Genomic DNA, 18,937 nt, shown 5'->3' with positions numbered 1-18,937 from the left:
AACTGAGGAACTTATTTCAGGCAGTATTCTGCTCTGATGTGCAAGATTTGACTCTTGGTCATAGCTACCTCGTCCTGATCACTACCAATCAAAAATCACTACCAAAATGCGGGGTTTGGGAGCTTTGATTTTTTTTTTTTTTTTAATTGATGAAGAGCTATTGATCACATCTGAGGGCCCTGCATAGAACTTCGTGGGCATTGCCTAAATTGGTTTGCCTCTTTTGTCTAGTTTGTGCATGAAGCCAGTTGTGCTGTAATAGCAAAACCAGTGGGCTGGCGGCACAGGCGAACAGAGAGGCTGCAGAGATTGCTGGGCTCTTTGGCTCTGAACAAACTCACCTCCTGTGTGTTGGGACCACTCAACCTCTGTAATCACGTGTCATTTTTAACTCTCTGTGATACTTTTTTCCATCAGATTCACGTAAGCAGAGGTTTTGTTTTCCACTTTCTGTATGTGATACCACCCCTAGGTATGGTCTATGTGAAGACTTGCATTTTTGAAAGATTCTGTATTGTTCTCTTCTTCATGCAGTTGTATAGAAATGTGTAGTCAATTAAAAATATACATGCAATGAGACAATCCCAAGCTGCATACCTGCATAAAATCCACAAGCTGAAGAGTATGTTTCTCTGGTTTTCTGTTTGGTGAAATAGGCACTTGAGAGAAGACCTTAATTTCACTTAGGATGCTTTTTACTAAAGTCATCTCTTCAGTATTAAACTAAAGCTCATGGTTCTAACTCTTGACCTAAGTCAATAAGCATTCACTGTTTGTTACAGCTACAAATCTCACAGAGTTGCTTGTATTCTGGGAATAAAAGGCCCTAACACAGCTGTGTTGAAAGCAGTACAGTGGGTTTTTCAAAGACCTTCACCTGCAAAATTGGCATTCTTGTGACCTCGGAGATCTAGCTGTTACTTATGAGTTCAAGTTAAGGTCTTTTTACATCTTCTTAAAGGTTTTTAATAACATAGGAATCCGATCCTCAGTTTTGTTCCACTGTATTACAGCAGAGGTTCTGAAGAACAGAATGCCCTGGCAAGTGGAAGCCATGACCTGTAAGATGACAATCAATAGCATCTGACGGTCATTCACGGCCCCAAATCCCCAGTGTGACACGCTGTCACTGATGAGGCTGCAACCTCAGATTTCCTACAAAGGGGCTCTTGAGTCTACACATTACCTCAGCTAATCACCAAATCACCCCAGGCTGCTGTTGTGTAGGTAAAGCAAAAGGATTTGGGCTTTTTCCTAGTTGAAAGCCTACAGCTTTCTTTCCCAGAGAATCACCAACTGTTGTTGAGAAGGAAGTTTTAAAACGCCTTTTGACATTTCAAGGAGATTGATTCATGCTCCACCGATGCAGAGTTTCTGCTTACCACAAAATTCTGCATAAATACAGTGTGAGGTCTGTAGTATAGTACATCTGCTACCTAGAGAAACCATTGTATTGCTTTTCCTGTTGGTGTCGTTAGGTGAGCTCACTGGGCCAGACAACGCAGCCAGGCAGCTCGGTATTTCCCAAGCGAGGAACCCGAGGTAACACGCCGTTAGCAAGTGAGACGGCATCAGGGCACGTCTGAGGCGAGGAGCCGTGACGGTGTGTGGAGTGCCAGGCTATCCCTACGCAGCGTGAGCGAGTTGCTAGGCACTGAGCTGACAGCCTGCTATAGCAAGCACCTGACAAATGGCATGTTGCTTGATGTGCTTTCTCGGGATGCAAAAAAAGAGAAAAGCTTCAACGTAAATAGACAGGAGCAGAGCCGTCTCAAAAAGTCAGTCTCTCAAAAATCATCTGCTTGCAATGTGGTTTTATATTCTCCCTCACTCCTCACTGAGCTCCAGGGTTAATTTTCCCTTTTGACCAAAAAGGAAAGGGAGCAAAAGTAATAATTAAATATCCTGTGCAAAATAACTTGATGTGGTAAGTGGAAAGGTGATTGGAAGCTTTCTCCCAATGTGCAGCCTCCCCAAATAAACATTTCTTTGCAAATTCAGGATACTTCAGAGCTCTGCAGATGTCACAAAGAATGGGGGAGGAAAACAGCAATACCATTTAGCATGAGTCTTTTGCACTTTTTAGTTACCAGACATAATATGGACAGCAGACATTGCTGCTCAGTGAAGTGTTTATTCTACATCTATAGTTTCTACCCTCTTTGCATGGACGTGTGGACAGGGGGATTAGCCCATAGCCATATGGGAGGGGGCTAATGGCAGAACAGTTTCTTAGCAAGCCCTGCTGTAGGAGTGGTAGACACAGCAAAGGGAGCAGAAAATGATGGAGGAGGGGAGAAGAATCTGCTGATACTTAATGGAAGTGATGCAGAATTCCCCCGAGGACTCAAGGGGCTGAGGACACAAAGGCTATGACCCTTCCACATGCCTTGTAGATCCCAACTGGGGAGGCACTTTAAGTAATTCATCAATGTAAATTCCAGAGTGTTTGGGGTTTTTTTAACTACTTCATGGGATTTTCCACTGAACAAAGAGTAGAAGAATGTACATCACTTAATGGGAAAGTGAAAAAGGTTGTTGGTTTGATATTTCTTCCACAAATCAGCAGGCTGCATCATAGCTTTGTGTTCATAATATATCAAAGTGGGGAATCAGCTACTTTTAAAGATGTGGTTCCTCCTTCGCAGGTACCTGGAAGCTCCTAAAATGAAAGGTAGGAGAGGAGGTGGGTGTGTGGGAGCAAGCCAGGATTTTCTACTGTCCCCATTTCCTTGTTTCAAGACCAGATCCTCTTCTACAATATTTCTGAGGCAGCTGCAGGCTTTGTGACCTAGCATTCAATGTGACTCATCAGTACTTCTGAGTTTAAGAAAGCATCAGCATCTGCCTTTCTGCCCAAAACTTCCACAGTATATAAAAACCCTGATACCCAAATCAGGCCCTGCTCCTCATCTACAGAAGAAGAGTTCAGTGACAGAGTTCTTCAGATCATCTTGGATGAATGAAAAAGAGATATCCCCCTGAAATCTGGCATCTCCTCTGGGACCTGTGGGAGTCAAGGACAGTTTTCCCCAGGCAGGCAGCCTTTCCAGCCAGCTCCCGAGCTGCATGGTCTTTCTCTGAGACACTACATGGGAACTATGCTGAAGAGATAATGTTCTTCTCTGACAATTAATTTTTCCTGGCATGTTTCCATGGGCCTGAAGAGCAGAGAGCATGTGAAGAAGTAGAGAGTCAGATCTAGCCCTGTGTATTTTCCTGAAAAGCTAGTTCTATTCCACACAGCTGCTGCTGGTTCTCTCCTTTTATATTTTTCCTAATAAAACCAGAAGTATAAAGTTTTTTTCTAAGGATGTTTCTGGAGCTATTAGACATATTCTGTTATTGTTTTGCAAGTGTTGCCTGCCTTATCTCACACTGGCATTTTTATCCCCTTTATTCTTACGGGTCAGTAGACCAGCTAGTAAGTCTAATTGCCCTCATTCTGTTCTGTTGCTTTCAACAGATAAGAGCTGTAAACTGGGTAGTATCTTGTCAGTATACTTCAAACCTCCTGCCTTATAAGCATTCATCCAACCTGCTGCCTTTTCTCATGGCTCGTTGTGCAGCAATTGGTTTCAATACCTGTCTCCAGTTACTTAATCAAAAGAAACAAACAGAAGAAATTGATTAAATTGAAATAGAAAAGTCTTGAAAGATGTTTCTTACCTCTGTTAATCCAGACCATCAGCACTGAACTCAAATGGTATTAGAGGGTCCAAGGGAGAAAGAGAGACCTTTCTCCTAAGATCCTTTCATAATGTTAATTTTCCTAATACACAGTGATATAAATGTCACATAATCACATACGTGTTTGCTCTGTGTAAAAACAAAATTGGTACAGTAATAGATTATAAATGGTAAGAAAACCCCAAAGAATAGGACTGTGAGTCTTGAGGATCTTTTCTACCTCCAACAGTAGCTCATACTGAATGCTACAGCAGAAGGCATAATGTACCCAAACTTTATGCAAAATAGATAAAGAAATTTCTCCAGTCAGTGCAGTTTATGCTGTGAAGCATCACTGACACTAATGTTTGCATTTCTTCTCCCTGTCATCATGTTGCTGTTATACATGTATATGTCTAATCCTTAAAAAAAAAGTTAAAAAGAAATCACCTAATCTGTTTGTTTAATTGGCTGAATTATTTGTTCCCTAGCACAGAGTTCCAGAGCCAAAGTAGCACACTGCATGACTATGCATCCAAACAAGTTAGTGCAAACTTCTATTGTCACTTCATCTGACAGGGTGTTTTCTCTCTCTCAGAGGATGTGACAAGGTGTAAGATGTGTTTCATTTTCTTCCCAGCTTCAGCTAAACCTCCCTGCTGTGTGAAGATACAGAGAAGTTTTCCTTAGGCCTCATGCTTCTCTTCCCAAGAGGCAGGACAGAAGCCTTTATGTTGGAGATGAAGCTTCAGTTGAGCTGAGAAGCTGCCAGAGAAGCAGAGGTCATGTGGGAGCTGTGCTCACATGCAAAGAGCAGAGCAAAGCTGGAGCCAGAATAACATGGCCCTGAGTGATGGAGTTGTGAGGGTATGCCAGGCTAGGGAATAAATGCTGCCTGAAGTGCCCCCTCTTCCCTCAGCAAGCCCACTCTGCTGCGGGAACTCTTTACAATGTAAAGTGACATGGGCAAGGTGAGCTGTGAGGAGCACATCAAAGCATGTCTGCATTGCCTTTCTGCAAAGTATTCTGTCATGTCCAAAGTGTTAGTTCTTAGCTGATGTTACTCCACGATCTGAGCTCAGTATTTGTGTATGAAAACCTCAGTCTTGGAAGCAAAACATAACACACTCGTTAGCAGGAAGCTCCACTGTGTCTATGTGGGTACATTTCATCTGTGCAGGAGACAGATACAGCCAAGGTCAGACCTTAGAAAGAGTCTCTCCAAGAATTAAAGACCATTGGGAAATTCTCTAACTTGTGGCTCAAGTTCAACATGAAGCTCTTCAGTTTTATCCTCTCTAGTGAAAACTACAAGTATATGTAGCTAAAACACAAAGTGTAGCAAAACAGTGTAGCTTATTTGCACTTCTCCAGGGAGAGAACAACACAGTAAATCTGTCCGGTTGTAGTTACTGTCCATAATGTGCTGAGAAGTGTTCAGATAGTGTGCTGGCAAAAGTGATGTGACAAACTGTAGTACAGGATAAATACTTGAATTCTACATCAGATTAGAATAACCAGTGGCAGGGTATTTTCTCAGATTTAGTACATGTCTGGTTCAGATTTATAAGACTCAGATTTCAGTCTTTAAGTGACAACTTCCCAAGCATATCAATGGGAAAGGATGATATGCAAATGAAATTAGCCTAAAGATGACCGTTTTGGCCACAGAATCAGACTGTAGTGAAAGTTTAGGTGAACACTGGCTAAAATAAACCCATTGTATTTTTGGAATTTGCTTGCTGAGTGCACTTTGAAGCTTTTCCGGAGAATACAGGAAAAATCCCTTCAAGATTTCAGAAGCTCAGGAGCCGTCTCCAGCTGAGTCACATTTATAAACACCAAAACTTCCAGTCCAAGTGCTTCATGTCAGATGATTTTTCTCAAGAAACAGGCCTTGCCTCCATACAGACTGGCTTCTTGCTTACTTTAAAAATATATTTATTGATTTTTTTTTCTTTTTTCATTTAAGAGAAGCTATTCTGATGAAAGCTAAAGCAATTTTTCAGCATGGACATTAGAAGGCTGTGTCACAATTGTCATTTCTGTTTAAAATGAGATTTTGAAAAGTCTCTGCATTCCCCAGAATATTTATATTTGTATGAAAATTGTTCCACGGCTGAAGAAAGAATCCAGTAGCCAGGACTGATTTCATACATGGGCTTCTCAGTTCTAGCAGAGAATATTGAAACCTTGTGTAGATGTTCTTCAAAATATTGTCTTTTTCTTTTAATGTAAATTATATTGGATAGTGTTTGCCAAGCCTTACCATTAAGCATTTTCTAGATGTCCAGTTTCTGTAACTGATCTCAGTCATCCTGCTATTGCTGGAGATACACGGGAAAAAATGCAGTCCCTGGAAAACATGAGGTACCTGAGACACTATCTCTGTCTTTTTTGTTCACTTGAAAATCAGTAACTAAAACTGCATCATAACTTGGCTTCTTGATTTTCATTTAAGCAGGTATGGAGCATGACATCAGAGTACTTACTCCATCTAACTCCAGCTCCACACACACTGCTTTACACGCAGTAGCGTGATATCAGAGATTACTAGCAGATAAGTGTTACAGAGCAAAACATATAGACTACAACAGATGATGGCTTAGTGCTCTGCTTATTCCAAAAGCATTCCCAAGATATTTATACAAATGATTCTGAAAATACCGGCTATAGAAAAATGTATTTTATCAATTGTAGTAATTGAAGCAATGGTAGTTATTGAATCTAAAGCTGAACCATTTGACTATCCACATCCTTCATAGCAACACTCTTCAGCAATGGATGTCAAGGCCTTAAATGGAGCTGCAACTATTTATACTAGCAGTCATTACAATCTTAGATTTTCAGACAAGGATTATTAGCTGTGGATAAAAAAGATATCATAGATCAGCTTTGTTCTGAGTTATTTCTGAAAATACAGTGTTTTACAAAAGAGCCAGTGTGGATTTGCTTTGTTCTCTGGTATTTTTTAAAATACTTCACAGTGTTTTACAAACCGAGCAAACAAAATCTTTTTTTTCCACCTTTGCAAGTAGTAGCAATTATAATTGCAGGGGTTAGCAGAAGCATAGTAAAGCAGCTGAAAAAGTAAAGACTAAAAAGCAAAGGTACCATGCCCAGATACTTCCTGTGAGGCTCAGGGGAATGACAAAGTGAAATCTGGAACTTCTACATGGGAGGAAGAAACAGTCTAAAAACCAAAAAACAAATTTGGAGGGGAAAATCCTAGGGAAGGATGAGGTAATTTTTTTAGTACGTTTATGACAGTATCGTCATTTCATTGTACCTCTACCATACAGAGTTAACAAGATGCTCAGTACATCTCTCTAATGCATTCAAGGACTTTGAGGTTCCCAATAAGCACTAAGAGATGGATTGTGACTGACTGTTCTGTGACCACAGTGGAGGATGGATGCAGAGGAAGGTGATTCCTTAATTAATGATGTGACCCTCATGAGAACCAGGCAGGCTGTAGTCTTGCCCATAAGGCAGGAGCATGAGATCTGGGACATTGCTCTTTGGTTCTCCTCATCCAGAAAAGAGAGTGTTCTTCCCCCTCCTCCATGGCTGGACGTGGAGAAGAAAGCACACAGTGCATCCCAAAGGAGTATAACTGGCTGGGCTCCCCACAGTGCAACTAAAGAATTCTAGGAAGTTTCCTTCTTTTTAAAGCAGAACATTTCCTGATTCGCCCATGTAACATTACCCCTTAATGACAATTTGACTGATTAATTGAATGGAATTAACTTAACCTGCTGCTAGTATATTACATTCTGTAAGGAAACTATGCTGAATCTGTGGGTAGGATGTTCCCTCTTGTACAGTCAAATGTAAAGCTTCCTGGAAACTTAAGTTGAGCATCTCACAACATTTCAGATCACAAAAATATTAGAGAGCCAAGGGAGTTTGGGTTTTTAAACTTTTTTCCAGTTGTTAAACATTTTGCACACTTTTAAAACTTTTTTTTCTGCTCCAAAATGCTGTTTAATCACTGCTAGAGTTTGAAAAGTATGTTGGAGCAGATGGCAAGAACACAGGACTTAAGTAGGGGACAGATGTAACCATATTAGGGAGCCTGGAAGATAAATCTCTTCAAGTCTTGTGGCAGACATGATCATTACTTTGTTTACATAGATGAAATATTACTAGTTTCAATTAACAGTTGCTGTTGTCCATATTTGGGATCTTTCCCCTTCAAATGGTCATTAAAACCTGTTGTAAATCACTGTGTTTGCGCTACTTCCGTACTGTGTATAAATCACGTAGGCATCCCAGCATCTCCATTCTTTGTGGAAAACATGTAGATAGATATTTATACAACATAAATAATGGTGTTTGCCCTCTATTAAGCAATTTACAAGGACTGTCCCTAATGACTTACTGTGAGGTGCAGGGGTACAAGGAGAGCAGAGGAAGGACATCTGTATCCAGCCTCTGCTCTGCCAATCCGTTCCTTGCACCTAGCTCCCACCCCAGTGCTCTCAGCTTTGTCCCTGTCGCAAACAGCTCCTCTCAGGGCTCTAACATAAAGCATGATGTCTGACTTCCATACATCTGGAGTGTAGGAAGGCAACACGGTAAAGAGCAGTGTTCCCTTCCATGTGTTGTGTGAGAGACAGGGAGGAAATAACATGTTATCTGTGTGTGGCTTCCTTGCTGCTGAGACACCTGGAAGAATCCTTGGTGACCTTGGGAGAACAACGCACTGCAGATGTAAAGAGGAAGTCCTCTTAAAGTGTGTGTGTATACACCAAACTTTATACATATATCTATAGATATGTATTTACATGTATGTTTCTGTGAATTCAGAAGTTGCTGATTGGATAGACTCTCTTCTAAAAGTTGTGACCTTAGAAACTATCAAGAAAAAACACAGAATCAGTTCAGACTGCTATTCTGTTGTTATAACTTCAACTCATGCCTTCATTGTTGCTGGAACTGAGAAAAGAGCAGATGTGTGTGCCCAAGGAGGTGTTACAGCATTGATCACCAGACCTTTAGGAGCAAATTTCAGTACAACAGTTGAACATAGTGAACTGGAGCAGCTGTGAAGCACACACCCCTTCTTCAGTACCGCATTCTTGGTAATGCTTTCTCCTCCAACTGGAAACTCTAAATGTGTAGGGTGTCTAGTGTCTGAACTAGACTTCTTTGGTATGGATGTTTCTATCCATTAGAATATTTTTTATGCTTAGTTTCAAGTCTAACTGAACCAACTAAAAGTTCCATTTTGGAATTCCATTGGAGGAGGAAGATCATCCTCCTTGGGAAAGGGTGGGATTTAATATGTGTGTGTTATGTATTGAGCACAAACATTCTCCAAAAGTAAATAGGAGGTTGGTGATGGTCACAGCGATATGACATTTATATGGTTCTGGGTCTTTATTTTACCTGTGACAAAGGCAAGGACACCACAGAGAATGACAGATTAAAAAAGCAGGAATGCCTAGGTGTAAATGGCACAGACCTCTTTCCTTACTAAATGCTCTCTACTAACAGCAAAATGTAAAGCACTGCATTTAAGAAATCAGACCTGTTTGGGTAAGCACTCCCAAATCATGATATGGCAAAATTAAGGTGGCAGGTACTGCAAATGTGTCATCTTGAGACATAAGTATAGTCTCAACAACAAAAAAAAACCCAAACAATTTTATTCTCATACATTGTTAAGCAAATTTAGCAACATTTTACATGGCCTTAATGGCTCTTACCCTGATGGTCTGTGTGGCTTTAGTGCAGCTAGACTCAGAGAATAACTTAGCCAAAGAGTAAGGATAGGAAATAGCACTTACAGGTGATGTAAATACCGTATTTTCTACTATATTCTCATTCCTTAGGGAATTATGTGCTTTAGCAGTTCCCCAGTCAGGACATCTCACATCAAACTGATTTTAACTGATGGCTTTTATGACAATAACTGTTTCTAGTTTCGGGCAACCTTAGAAGAGCTTTAGTTAGTGCCAAGTAATTAGTAATTAATGAAGTGCTAACTAGGTGCCAAAATGTAAGCTATACTCTTTCAAATCCTTAGTTACCAAAACAAGATTAAGAAATATCTTTTCTGCAGTAGCCAGGAAGCTTGGCTGAAAGGCAACAAAAGTAATTTGATTTTATATGAATATATGGTTTTAACCCAGAGTTTTGTATGCAGCATATGTTCAGCCATCACCAAGCACTATTTCTCTTTTCCCTTAAAATTTTTAGAATTGTTACTATTGTGATTTCCACAAGCAAAGCTGATTACATTAAAGTAACTTACAGGCTTTTTAAATCTAAAATGCTTATTCTAGCTTCTGTTAAGGAAGGTATAATGAATAGTGACTGTACTCTGCTGGCATTTATATAGAGTTAGGTGTTACTAATAGCAAGTGCTTTGGATTGCAGCCTCGACATTTCATTGTAGCTGCCCCTGCAAACATCCTGCAGCCTGTGTATGGAAGCACACACATTTTATGTCACCTAATGGAAAATGTTTGTGTTCTGTGAAATTGGAAATATACAAACAAATTTCCATCCTCTCAGTTGGCAGATAATGTTGAAGATGCAAGCTGTAGCTTTCAAAAGGAAATGTTATATCCTATCTAGTTCTAAGGGTTTCTTGCAAAGAAGCGCAGATGCTTTGCTGGGCAGTGAATTACACAAACAACCATTGCTACTAAAATGTGGGAGAGTATGTCTGAAAAATAACTTCTGAGCTCCACAGGAAATAATTATTCAAAAGATACTCATCTGCAGTATGACTAGCCAATACCATTTCTAAATCTGATCTCTCGGGTGAAAGTGGGGATGGCAAGCATGACATCCTTTGAGCTGCAGGATTTTCAGCCACATTCACATAGAGTGATCCACATGTCCATGTTTGTTCAGGTTTGGCCCCCTGCACACCTTCCCTCACAGTCTGACAGTCACAAGTGACAGCAGTTTCCTGTTACTTCTGACAGCAGCTTTCTTCATTATAACCAACTATTTTGCCACATATTTTCATCTAGTAATTTCCTCTCTTTTTGATGCTTCCTGTGATTTGAATATTTAACAGTACAGCTGTGATATTCAACTAATAATGAATTTTAAATTGAATATTTAGTATAATGGGGAATATTTAGTATAATCTATACCTAAGGAACATCAGCTATGTGTATAGAGTAGGCAACTCAATATTGCAAGGGTAGTATCTTGAAAAAGATTTTGAAATCACAGGGGAAAAGCAACTTAAACCTGATGCTCCAGTGTAAAACTGCGGCATTTGAGCACTTTGGGCATTGCAGTTTCACTGTCTAATGTACATTCTTCTTCTCACACATTCTTTAAAGCTCTTTTTGATATAAAACAATGGCAAGTCAGCCAATGTTGACTGGATTTCTCCATTTCTTATCTTGACATGTCGCCTGCATGACTATGTGCAGGTACCAAAGAGAGACTTCTACTGACCTACTGCCTAGGAAGCCTGTGCATTTCTTAAACTGTTACCTTTTCTTTAGACCCCTCTACAATGTATAACCAGATTTCTTTCCCTCGGTATGTACTGTGTTGTATTGATGACAATTTATCAGTATTGAATGTCACTATATGATCTTCCTGAACAGCTGGGTCACTCCAAGTACATTCACAATCTGCCCCTCCATTGTGAGTAACTTTGTACCCTCTACAAATGTTGTCTTCTTCTGTACAGCCCTTTTTCTAGATGATTGTTAAGGGTATTTACAACAAAACTCAAAAACCATTTTACTCATTTGGCTTTTCACTACAATTATTAATGACTGTGAAATGTGTTCCCCTGATTGGTGTCAATGTGGAGTAATGAATATGGATGGTAATTTTTGGTAACTTTATTTGTTCTTGTGTAACTTGTTCTTGCTTTTCGTAATGGCAGCCTGACAGGTGTCTTGGTACACTAGCTTGAACCAGGTTTTGATAAGGAGGGTGTTTCTGCTTCTTGTAATGCAGCTAGGCAGGTGTTTTGGTAAGATTAGCTTGAACCAGTTTTGCGGTGGTATACACACGGAGGTCGCCTGGGGGCACCGTGAGGAAGACTACTGACTTGGGTGAGAAAGACCCCCAAGATGGAACAAAGCATGCTCAAGAAGGAGACAACCCCTTTGTTGCTGCTCCTGGAATATGTATAAGGCCTATCCTATTTAACACCAACTCGGGATGTGACAGGTGTGTGTCTTGGTAGAGCAGAGGCTTTTGGTGCACCCAGCGCCGTTTGCTTGGTTTTATTCATTTAATAAATTCCAAACTTTAATTGGAATCCTGTGTGGGGATACATCATTTATCACAGTGACTATGAATTCTTCTTCACCTCTCTGGTTTTGGTCCATGGCGTTGCTTTATCTTCACAGTCCTTTATGTAGTCTTTCTGGAAGCATTTAATGAGAGAATTGTAAAATGCCTTTCAAAATTTGTCACCTAACCCCCTTATCCACCACTTAACTAATACAGAGAAGCTTGTTTTGTGAGACAAAATAGTTTGTCTCCTGCTTTAGTGAAGAATAGCTTACAAACAATTTACCTTTGCATTTCCCTTCGAAGGTGTCTTTACTGCTTCCCCCTCCACTTTCTTCCTATAATATTTTATTATTTCTATGTTAAAAGTTGTCATGGTTCCCAGTCTGGCAAAACATTCTTTCCACTCACTGACTCACCTGATGAAAACCTTGCAGGACAGCATTTAGCATTTTTTCCCTTTCATTTATTCTGATTCAAGAATGAGTTCAACACTACACCAGATTACTGTGGTAAAAAACAAACCAAAACACCACAACTCCTCAACAACCAAATACAAGAGGAAATAATATTCTCTTAATAGGCACAAAGCTTTATTAAAATTGGGAAAATGGCACTGTAGCTAATGGTAATGCCTTTCTGCTTTAGTGTCAAGCTTTTACCTACAGTTTATCAAATTCTTCCCACCTTATTTCCCTCTTAGTTTTAAAAGCTAGTAACATCTTTCCAGCCTTCTGTACTCATTTAGTCTGTGCCTCTCAAACAAGCTCTGGATCCTGGTACCTATATTTTCACCAATCTCCAACTTACACTATGCATAGCAGGTGGCTATATATTGGTTGGCACCAATGGGTTATACTGTATATGAATGAATTACTGACTCCATCTCCCAAGGATATGAAGGAAGTATTTTAATTCTATGATAGGATGGAAACAAGTCAGTTCCCAAGTTAATGAGGTTAGATATTGTCTGCAAAGCTTTCTGTAAATGTATAAATGCTAGCTATTAATTATTGTAACAGCTCACTAGGGCTGCAGCAGCCCTGTTTGGGGGGTGTAGACGGGAAAGTGGGTGATGCCAAGCGCTGTCTCCATGACAGCAGCATTGCCAACTCTTGCGACTTTATGGCAATTCTTGCACAATCTGGAGGTGGCTTTCTGAGAGCTTTCACTCCTGAAACGCTGCAAACATCTCGAAGGCCTTGCTTTCCTTTTGTGAGCAAATCATTCCCAAAGACTGGAGGAGCAGGCAAAAATAAAGTCCTTGCATTATGGCCTTTCTCAATGAACGGATTTCTTAGCATTGTCATGCCGCATTTATTTTTTTCTGAGCTGGTCCCTTTCCCTGCCTCAGCTGCCTTTGCTAAGAAGGGGAGCGGCACCTCCCGCAGAGATGTTCGCCTTTCTGTGCCTTCGCTTCCCCTTCGCTATCACTGGCGCTTAGTGCGTATGGCTGCCGCTCAAATCCAGCGCTCGGGACAGCCGTCGGCAAAGCAAAGAGGCGTCGGGGAGCACGGTGAAGCGGCCCGACGAGGCCGCACCTTGACGGGCAACAAGCCTCCCATGCCCCCGTCCCTTGGCGCCAGCCTGAGGCGACTAATGTTGGGGGGGACGCGGGGGCGTGATGACGCGCTGCTCAGCGCGAGGCCGCCCCGCGCGCCCCCCCGTCGCTACGGCAACGCGCGTGGGCGGCTGAGGGGGCGGCGCGCGCCCACCCCGCACACCGGTACAGGCGGCGCTTGCGCAGTTGGAGCCCGGGCATTGGCCGTCAGCCACACGGGAGGCGGGCCCAGGGGGCTCGGCGCGCATGCGCGGGTGCCGGCGGGCGCCCCCGCCCCCCCGCCTGTGTGTATGTATGTGTGTGTGAGTGTGTATGTGAGTGTGTGTAATTGAGTGTGTGTGTGTGACGGCGCTGCCGGTTTCCCCGCACCAGCGCGGCCCGGAGGCGGTGAGCGACTGCAGGCGGAGCGGAGCCCGGCAGCCCCTCCAGCAGCCGGAGTGGCTTCCCCGTCCTCGCCCGCCCCCGCTCATCCATCGCCCCCCTCTCACAGGTGAGCTGGGCTGGCGCGGGGAGGTGGAGAAGGGGGGAGCTGCGCGGCCGACGCCCGCCTCCGCGGGGAGCTGTGGCGGGACTTATTGTCCGGCGCGGAGAAGGAGGAGGAGAGAGAAAGGAGGTTTAACCCCGTCTCGCACGCCGGGCCCTGAAGGGCTGCCGGCTGGGGATTGGAGACGCATGGTCCCCTCCCAGATCCGGGGAGGGTCTCGGCCCCCAACCGTCACCCCGCCGCGGGCCGGCTCCTCACGGAGCCGCGCGATCCGCCGCCCACCTGTCACCCGCCTCCTCACACGGGCGCCGCGGGGGAAGGAGGGGGCCGCGGTGGCGGCGGGGAACGGGGCGTCATCCCCCGCCCGCCGGGCCGCCGGCTCGGCAGCGCCCTCTCCCCCGTCAGCGTGTGCGGGGTGTGTGTCTGTGTAGGGCGACGGCGCTGCCCGGGGCCTCCCGGTCTTGCTGCAAGATGGAGGGATGGGTGGCTGCGGAGCGACACCGGAGCGCTCCTCCAGTCCTTTATTCCCGCCCCTTCCCGGCTCTACCTGCGTGAGGGGCCGGAGAGCAGGTTGTGGCCTGGATGGCGGGGGAAGCTGCCGCCTTTTGCTGCCTAGAGAGGGTACGGGGGAGTAGCGAGGGGGTGGTTTGGATGTGTGTGTGGTCAGAGCCGTGTTCCCGCGTGGGTCGCCGCTCCCTGTGTTGCTGTGGGGCCCTTGAAGGAGGCTGGGGCGGAGAAAGAGCGGCGCGGGGGCTGTGGCTGTGAGATACCGCTATCTAACCAGCCTTTTTCGAGGGGCCGGGCCACCATCCCCTGAGACGAGGTGTAGGGCAGCACGACCCCACGCTGGGTCCAAGCACACGGGTGGGAACTGGCGGATATTCACAGTATCAACACGACATAGTATGTCTTCCGATAAAACAGGGCAAGTTCAGAACACCAAGAGTGCATTGCCCTGCAGTAGACAGTGTATGCTTTAGAGCGAGGACAAATAGGTGCTGTTTATTTGACATTGGAAGAGTTTGGCATGTTTCTTTCCAGGCAGCAGATGCTGGGAAAGCAAATATATAGCTATATTTTAAACCAAGAGAAGTGGTGGTGATAACTAATAGTTTGAAGTAACTTGTCCCTGGTTGTTTAATAGTAGTTACTGCCCTGGTAAAATTCTGTGGGTATGTTTATCTGTTTGAGAGATTCCTCTGTTGACAAAAGATGCCTTTGTACATGAGTTATTCCCTCCCTGATTCCGTTCCTATGCTGAACTAAGGAGCTTTGCTATCACAGAAATAGAGAAGAGATGAAAGGCTGTTTCTTTTCAGATGGGATAGGTGGATAAGCAGGCAGTCAAATGTTTTGTAGGCTGGTGCCTTTTGAGTTTCAGAACTGGAAAAATGTCTTTGAATGTACAGTGCTTATTTTCTTTTTTTCCTTATCACTGCCTGCCTCTGCAGCTGGCTTGATTTTTACTAATATTTTGATGATGGTTTGTTTCTAAGCAAAATAGGCTTAACTTTATATGCATCAAACAGTGGTTTGCAACTTTTTTTTTATATATAGATCTATTGTGTTTTTTTTGTGGTTGCACACATTGTTTAATGAACTTCCACTCACTAGTTGTTTAATCTTTATTAGGTCTCATCAGGCAATTAGAAATAGTACATGGACTGAGGGTTGAAAACTACTGGCACTGATGATACTTTGTATTGTCTTGATGCAGATTCTTCTGTTTTTGACATTTTAAGAGGGTCAAAAATTAAACAATGAGGAACAGAAAAAACATGTTTTCTAGAGCATTCTCCTGACAACATAGATGCTTTTATTTTTTTCATGCATTATTGTAAAGTTTAGGATCTATGGTACTATAGCCAGAGGACTTCCATAGGTATCTCTACATGAGCTGTGCTGGCTTGGGCCCTCTTTCTGTAAATTGATATGAGCCACACAGGTGCCAAAACTGCTCAAGTGAATTCGTACCATCAAGTACCACAGTATAACATAATATAGAAGTTGATAATTGGTTATGGTCTTCACTAGCAGTGTCTCTAGTTGCTCTGAAGATTATTTCACATTTCTGGAATAAATCATGTATGTTTGGGGTTGTTCTTTTTGTTGGGTTTTTTAAGGGAAATTCTTGCAAAAGCAGAAGTTAATGCTTTGTACAGCCTCTGCGCATCCCGGCAAGTGGTTTGTCTGCAGTCTTGCTCAGAAGTTTGCCGAAGCTAGGTCACTTGAATTGAAAGAGTGCCCTCTGGTGACATCTGTATTTGGAGTTTGGACTGCATATAAAGACGGACTCCAACTAGTGTGAAATTAAATATTCCTCCCGAGAAGGCTGGAGATGTATTCTGGAATGAAATGTTAGTGTACTGTGGCTGAGATGGATGGGCAATCACTTGCAAATATACATGGGAGAATATACAGCAATCACTTGGAGTCTGTTAGTCCCTTTATGAAATATCCTACCTTGTAGTTTATTTTGCTGGAGTTAGATGAAAAATGCTTGATTCATCAGTATATTGAAAAAAACCCACATAAACAACCTCTTCATGAACTTATCATGTTTACTGTCAGGTTGTATGTTCTCTGAAACATGTCTGTGTAGAATTTAATGAGAGATCTTTTCCTTTCCGCACTTGTATCTTGCTGGTGACTATGTAGATTGAAAATCCCTGTGTTTAGACACTTTATTGATCTTGATGCTACTCAGCAGCAGTGAAGAATGAAGATACAAGGCTAACTCCTTAGTTACATGTGTAAACTCTGATTTTAAAATTGTCTGTGTTTGTAATAAAAAGAGTTTAAGACTTTAGAAAGCCAATGAAGCTACAGTGTGCTGATGTTCTGTTTGACATGTCTCTGAGAGTTAAAAGATTTTAATTGATAGGGACACACCTCCGTCTCAATTTATTCCTCTATCTTTTTTTTCTTAACTGAGATTAGGGATTAATGTTTTCTTTTGTATTTGCTCAGAGCTGAGTCATTTGGGCTCCTCCTTTTATTCAATAAATAAAGCTCGATTGAAAGCTTCCTTTAGGGATGGAGGGTGTAATTGGTTACATTTTATGTAAGTGTAAGGCATCAAAGTCATGGTATATTTTTGAGTGTTGTTTTACAGGCCTTGGTAGAAAAGATACTAAAAAGGCATTTTCAAAATAATGAGAGAACATCTCTGTTAATGAGAAAGCATTTCTGTTAATAACCTTTGCATTTCAATACCTGGAAGTGCTGCACTAGAAGTCATCTTTTAATATCTGTGTGTGTAGCATTTATTGGATGAACAGAATGCTTGTGGACTTCTTGTTTTTCCTTTACATAAACTAATAACTTTAAAAGACTACTGAAGCAAGAGAGGATGTTACAGTAGAGTGTTTTAAGGAGATGCTCTGCATACTTAGTCCCCTAGAAAGTGTGTACCTGTGACTGCAACTCTTTCCTTTACAAAGGTCCTTGAAGGCCTTGTAGGACTCCAGGGAGAATGGCAGTGGGATCCTTCTTGTGAGAAACCGGTACCACCCAGTGTTCTGCTGAGCAGAAAACGGGCATCTGAAATCACAGCTGGAGCAAAGTAGTTATGGAGTGTTGGACAGAGGGCTTGCAACTTCTGCTGCTCTGGGCTAAGCTGGTGGCAGCAGCTTTGTGCAGTCAGGAGGGGCTGTGTAAAGCAGACAAGGGCAGGGGAGTTGGGGCAAAAGGGGCAAGGAGAGGGCAGTCCAAAGTCCCAGAAAGCGAGGACATAGTCAGCAATGTGGTATGTTCGCAATGTTAGAGCTTCTTGGCTGTGGCTTTCAAAAATTAACATGGTGTAAATACTGGTCATTGAACTAACCTGCTTGCTGGCTAAGGAAGGGGGAGGCTGTTTCCTATGTTTCAGCTTATTGCAAAGTTTGTCTGAGACATTGACCTGTTCACTGAATCTTACAGTGTATCAAACTAAAATACTGGGAAATCTAGTGGGCCAGAACTTAGTATTTTAACATACAGTGTTCCTGAAATACAGAAGAGGTTAATGTTGACTCCCCTGGGCTCACTGTTCTGAGGTGTGCTACTCTCAAGTATACTCAAGAGGTCTTTTCTAAACTCCCTACAGGCTTCCTGATGGCTGTAGACTGTCAAATGGCATAAACAGTGTCTTCCTTGAAACTCCTGAGATTGCCTTAAGAATGCTTTCAGTGCCTTTGCTATTGCAGCTTTATTGTCAGTGTGACTTTTTCCATGGCTGTAACCAGTGCAGAGAAGTGACAGCCTCCATGCTTATTGTGTGCCTTCATTACTTACAGTAAGGATAGGATTCCCTTTTCCCTGCCTGTGTAGTCTTACAGTCCTAACTACAAGAACAACCGTTTAGGCAGAACTGCAGGGCAATAACGCTGGGGGAAAAAAAAGAAGCTCTGTACCTTGCAGGTCCCAGAATCTTTACTCTGGTTTCCATAGGACTGTGCTGGTCAGGCTGTGTTTTGGATATGACAGTATTGGATACACGAGAAAGTCATGGTTTCTGGCGTCAGAAGATCTCTGCCTGACACTCAGAGGCTGAAGAGCTCCTTGGCTAGAATATCAAGAAATGCTCTTGTCAGCCCCTTGTAGGCATCCTATTTGCGGTTTAAAAACTGGTCTGTTCCTCAGTGGTGAAGAGCAGCCTCCTTTGTTACAGATTAAGCATGTGACATGGCAGTTCATTTGATGTCAAATTTGAGAGAGCAATGCATCTGTTGAGGCTCAAGGGTAAATTGACATATTCTTTCCCCCTTTTTTTTTTTTTTTCCTCTTGGAGAAAGATATTGCTTGGAGTCTCCTACAGCAGAATTCATCTTTGTTAAGACTAGTTATCTAAGACTAGATAACTAAGACTAGTTATCTATTCTGTCTGCCTGACCTGTCAGTGACCTGTTCTTCAGTCATGTTTCAGGATTTCATGTATACGTATCCATGCAAATATATTCCATAGACTATGTAAGCTTTAGGTTGCAAGTGAACTGGGAGAGGCATGTGCCTGC

General features: G+C 42.6%; 1 protein-coding gene across 4 annotated transcripts in view; it reads left to right on the top strand.

Moving 5' to 3' along the window:
- Nucleotides 1–13,686: 13,686 nt before the first annotated feature.
- The window catches only part of RALGPS2 (Ral GEF with PH domain and SH3 binding motif 2), a 117,533-nt gene continuing 112,282 nt past the window's right edge, over nt 13,687–18,937 (top strand). For 2 of the 4 annotated variants that reach the window (XM_062003415.1, XM_062003413.1), the window contains exon 1: nt 14,405–14,564. In XM_062003415.1, the coding sequence (XP_061859399.1) occupies nt 14,526–14,564 (39 nt within the window). In that variant the 5' untranslated portion in view covers nt 14,405–14,525. Of the gene's footprint in view, nt 13,950–14,293; nt 14,565–18,937 lie in introns of those variants that run through there. The other 2 variants (XM_062003416.1, XM_062003414.1) reach the window with 2 other exon arrangements.

This window comes from Colius striatus, chromosome 10, assembly GCF_028858725.1.
Source record: "Colius striatus isolate bColStr4 chromosome 10, bColStr4.1.hap1, whole genome shotgun sequence".
In the NCBI taxonomy this organism is placed as follows: Eukaryota; Metazoa; Chordata; class Aves; order Coliiformes; family Coliidae; genus Colius; species Colius striatus.
This window is presented reverse-complemented; position numbering and strand designations above follow the sequence as displayed.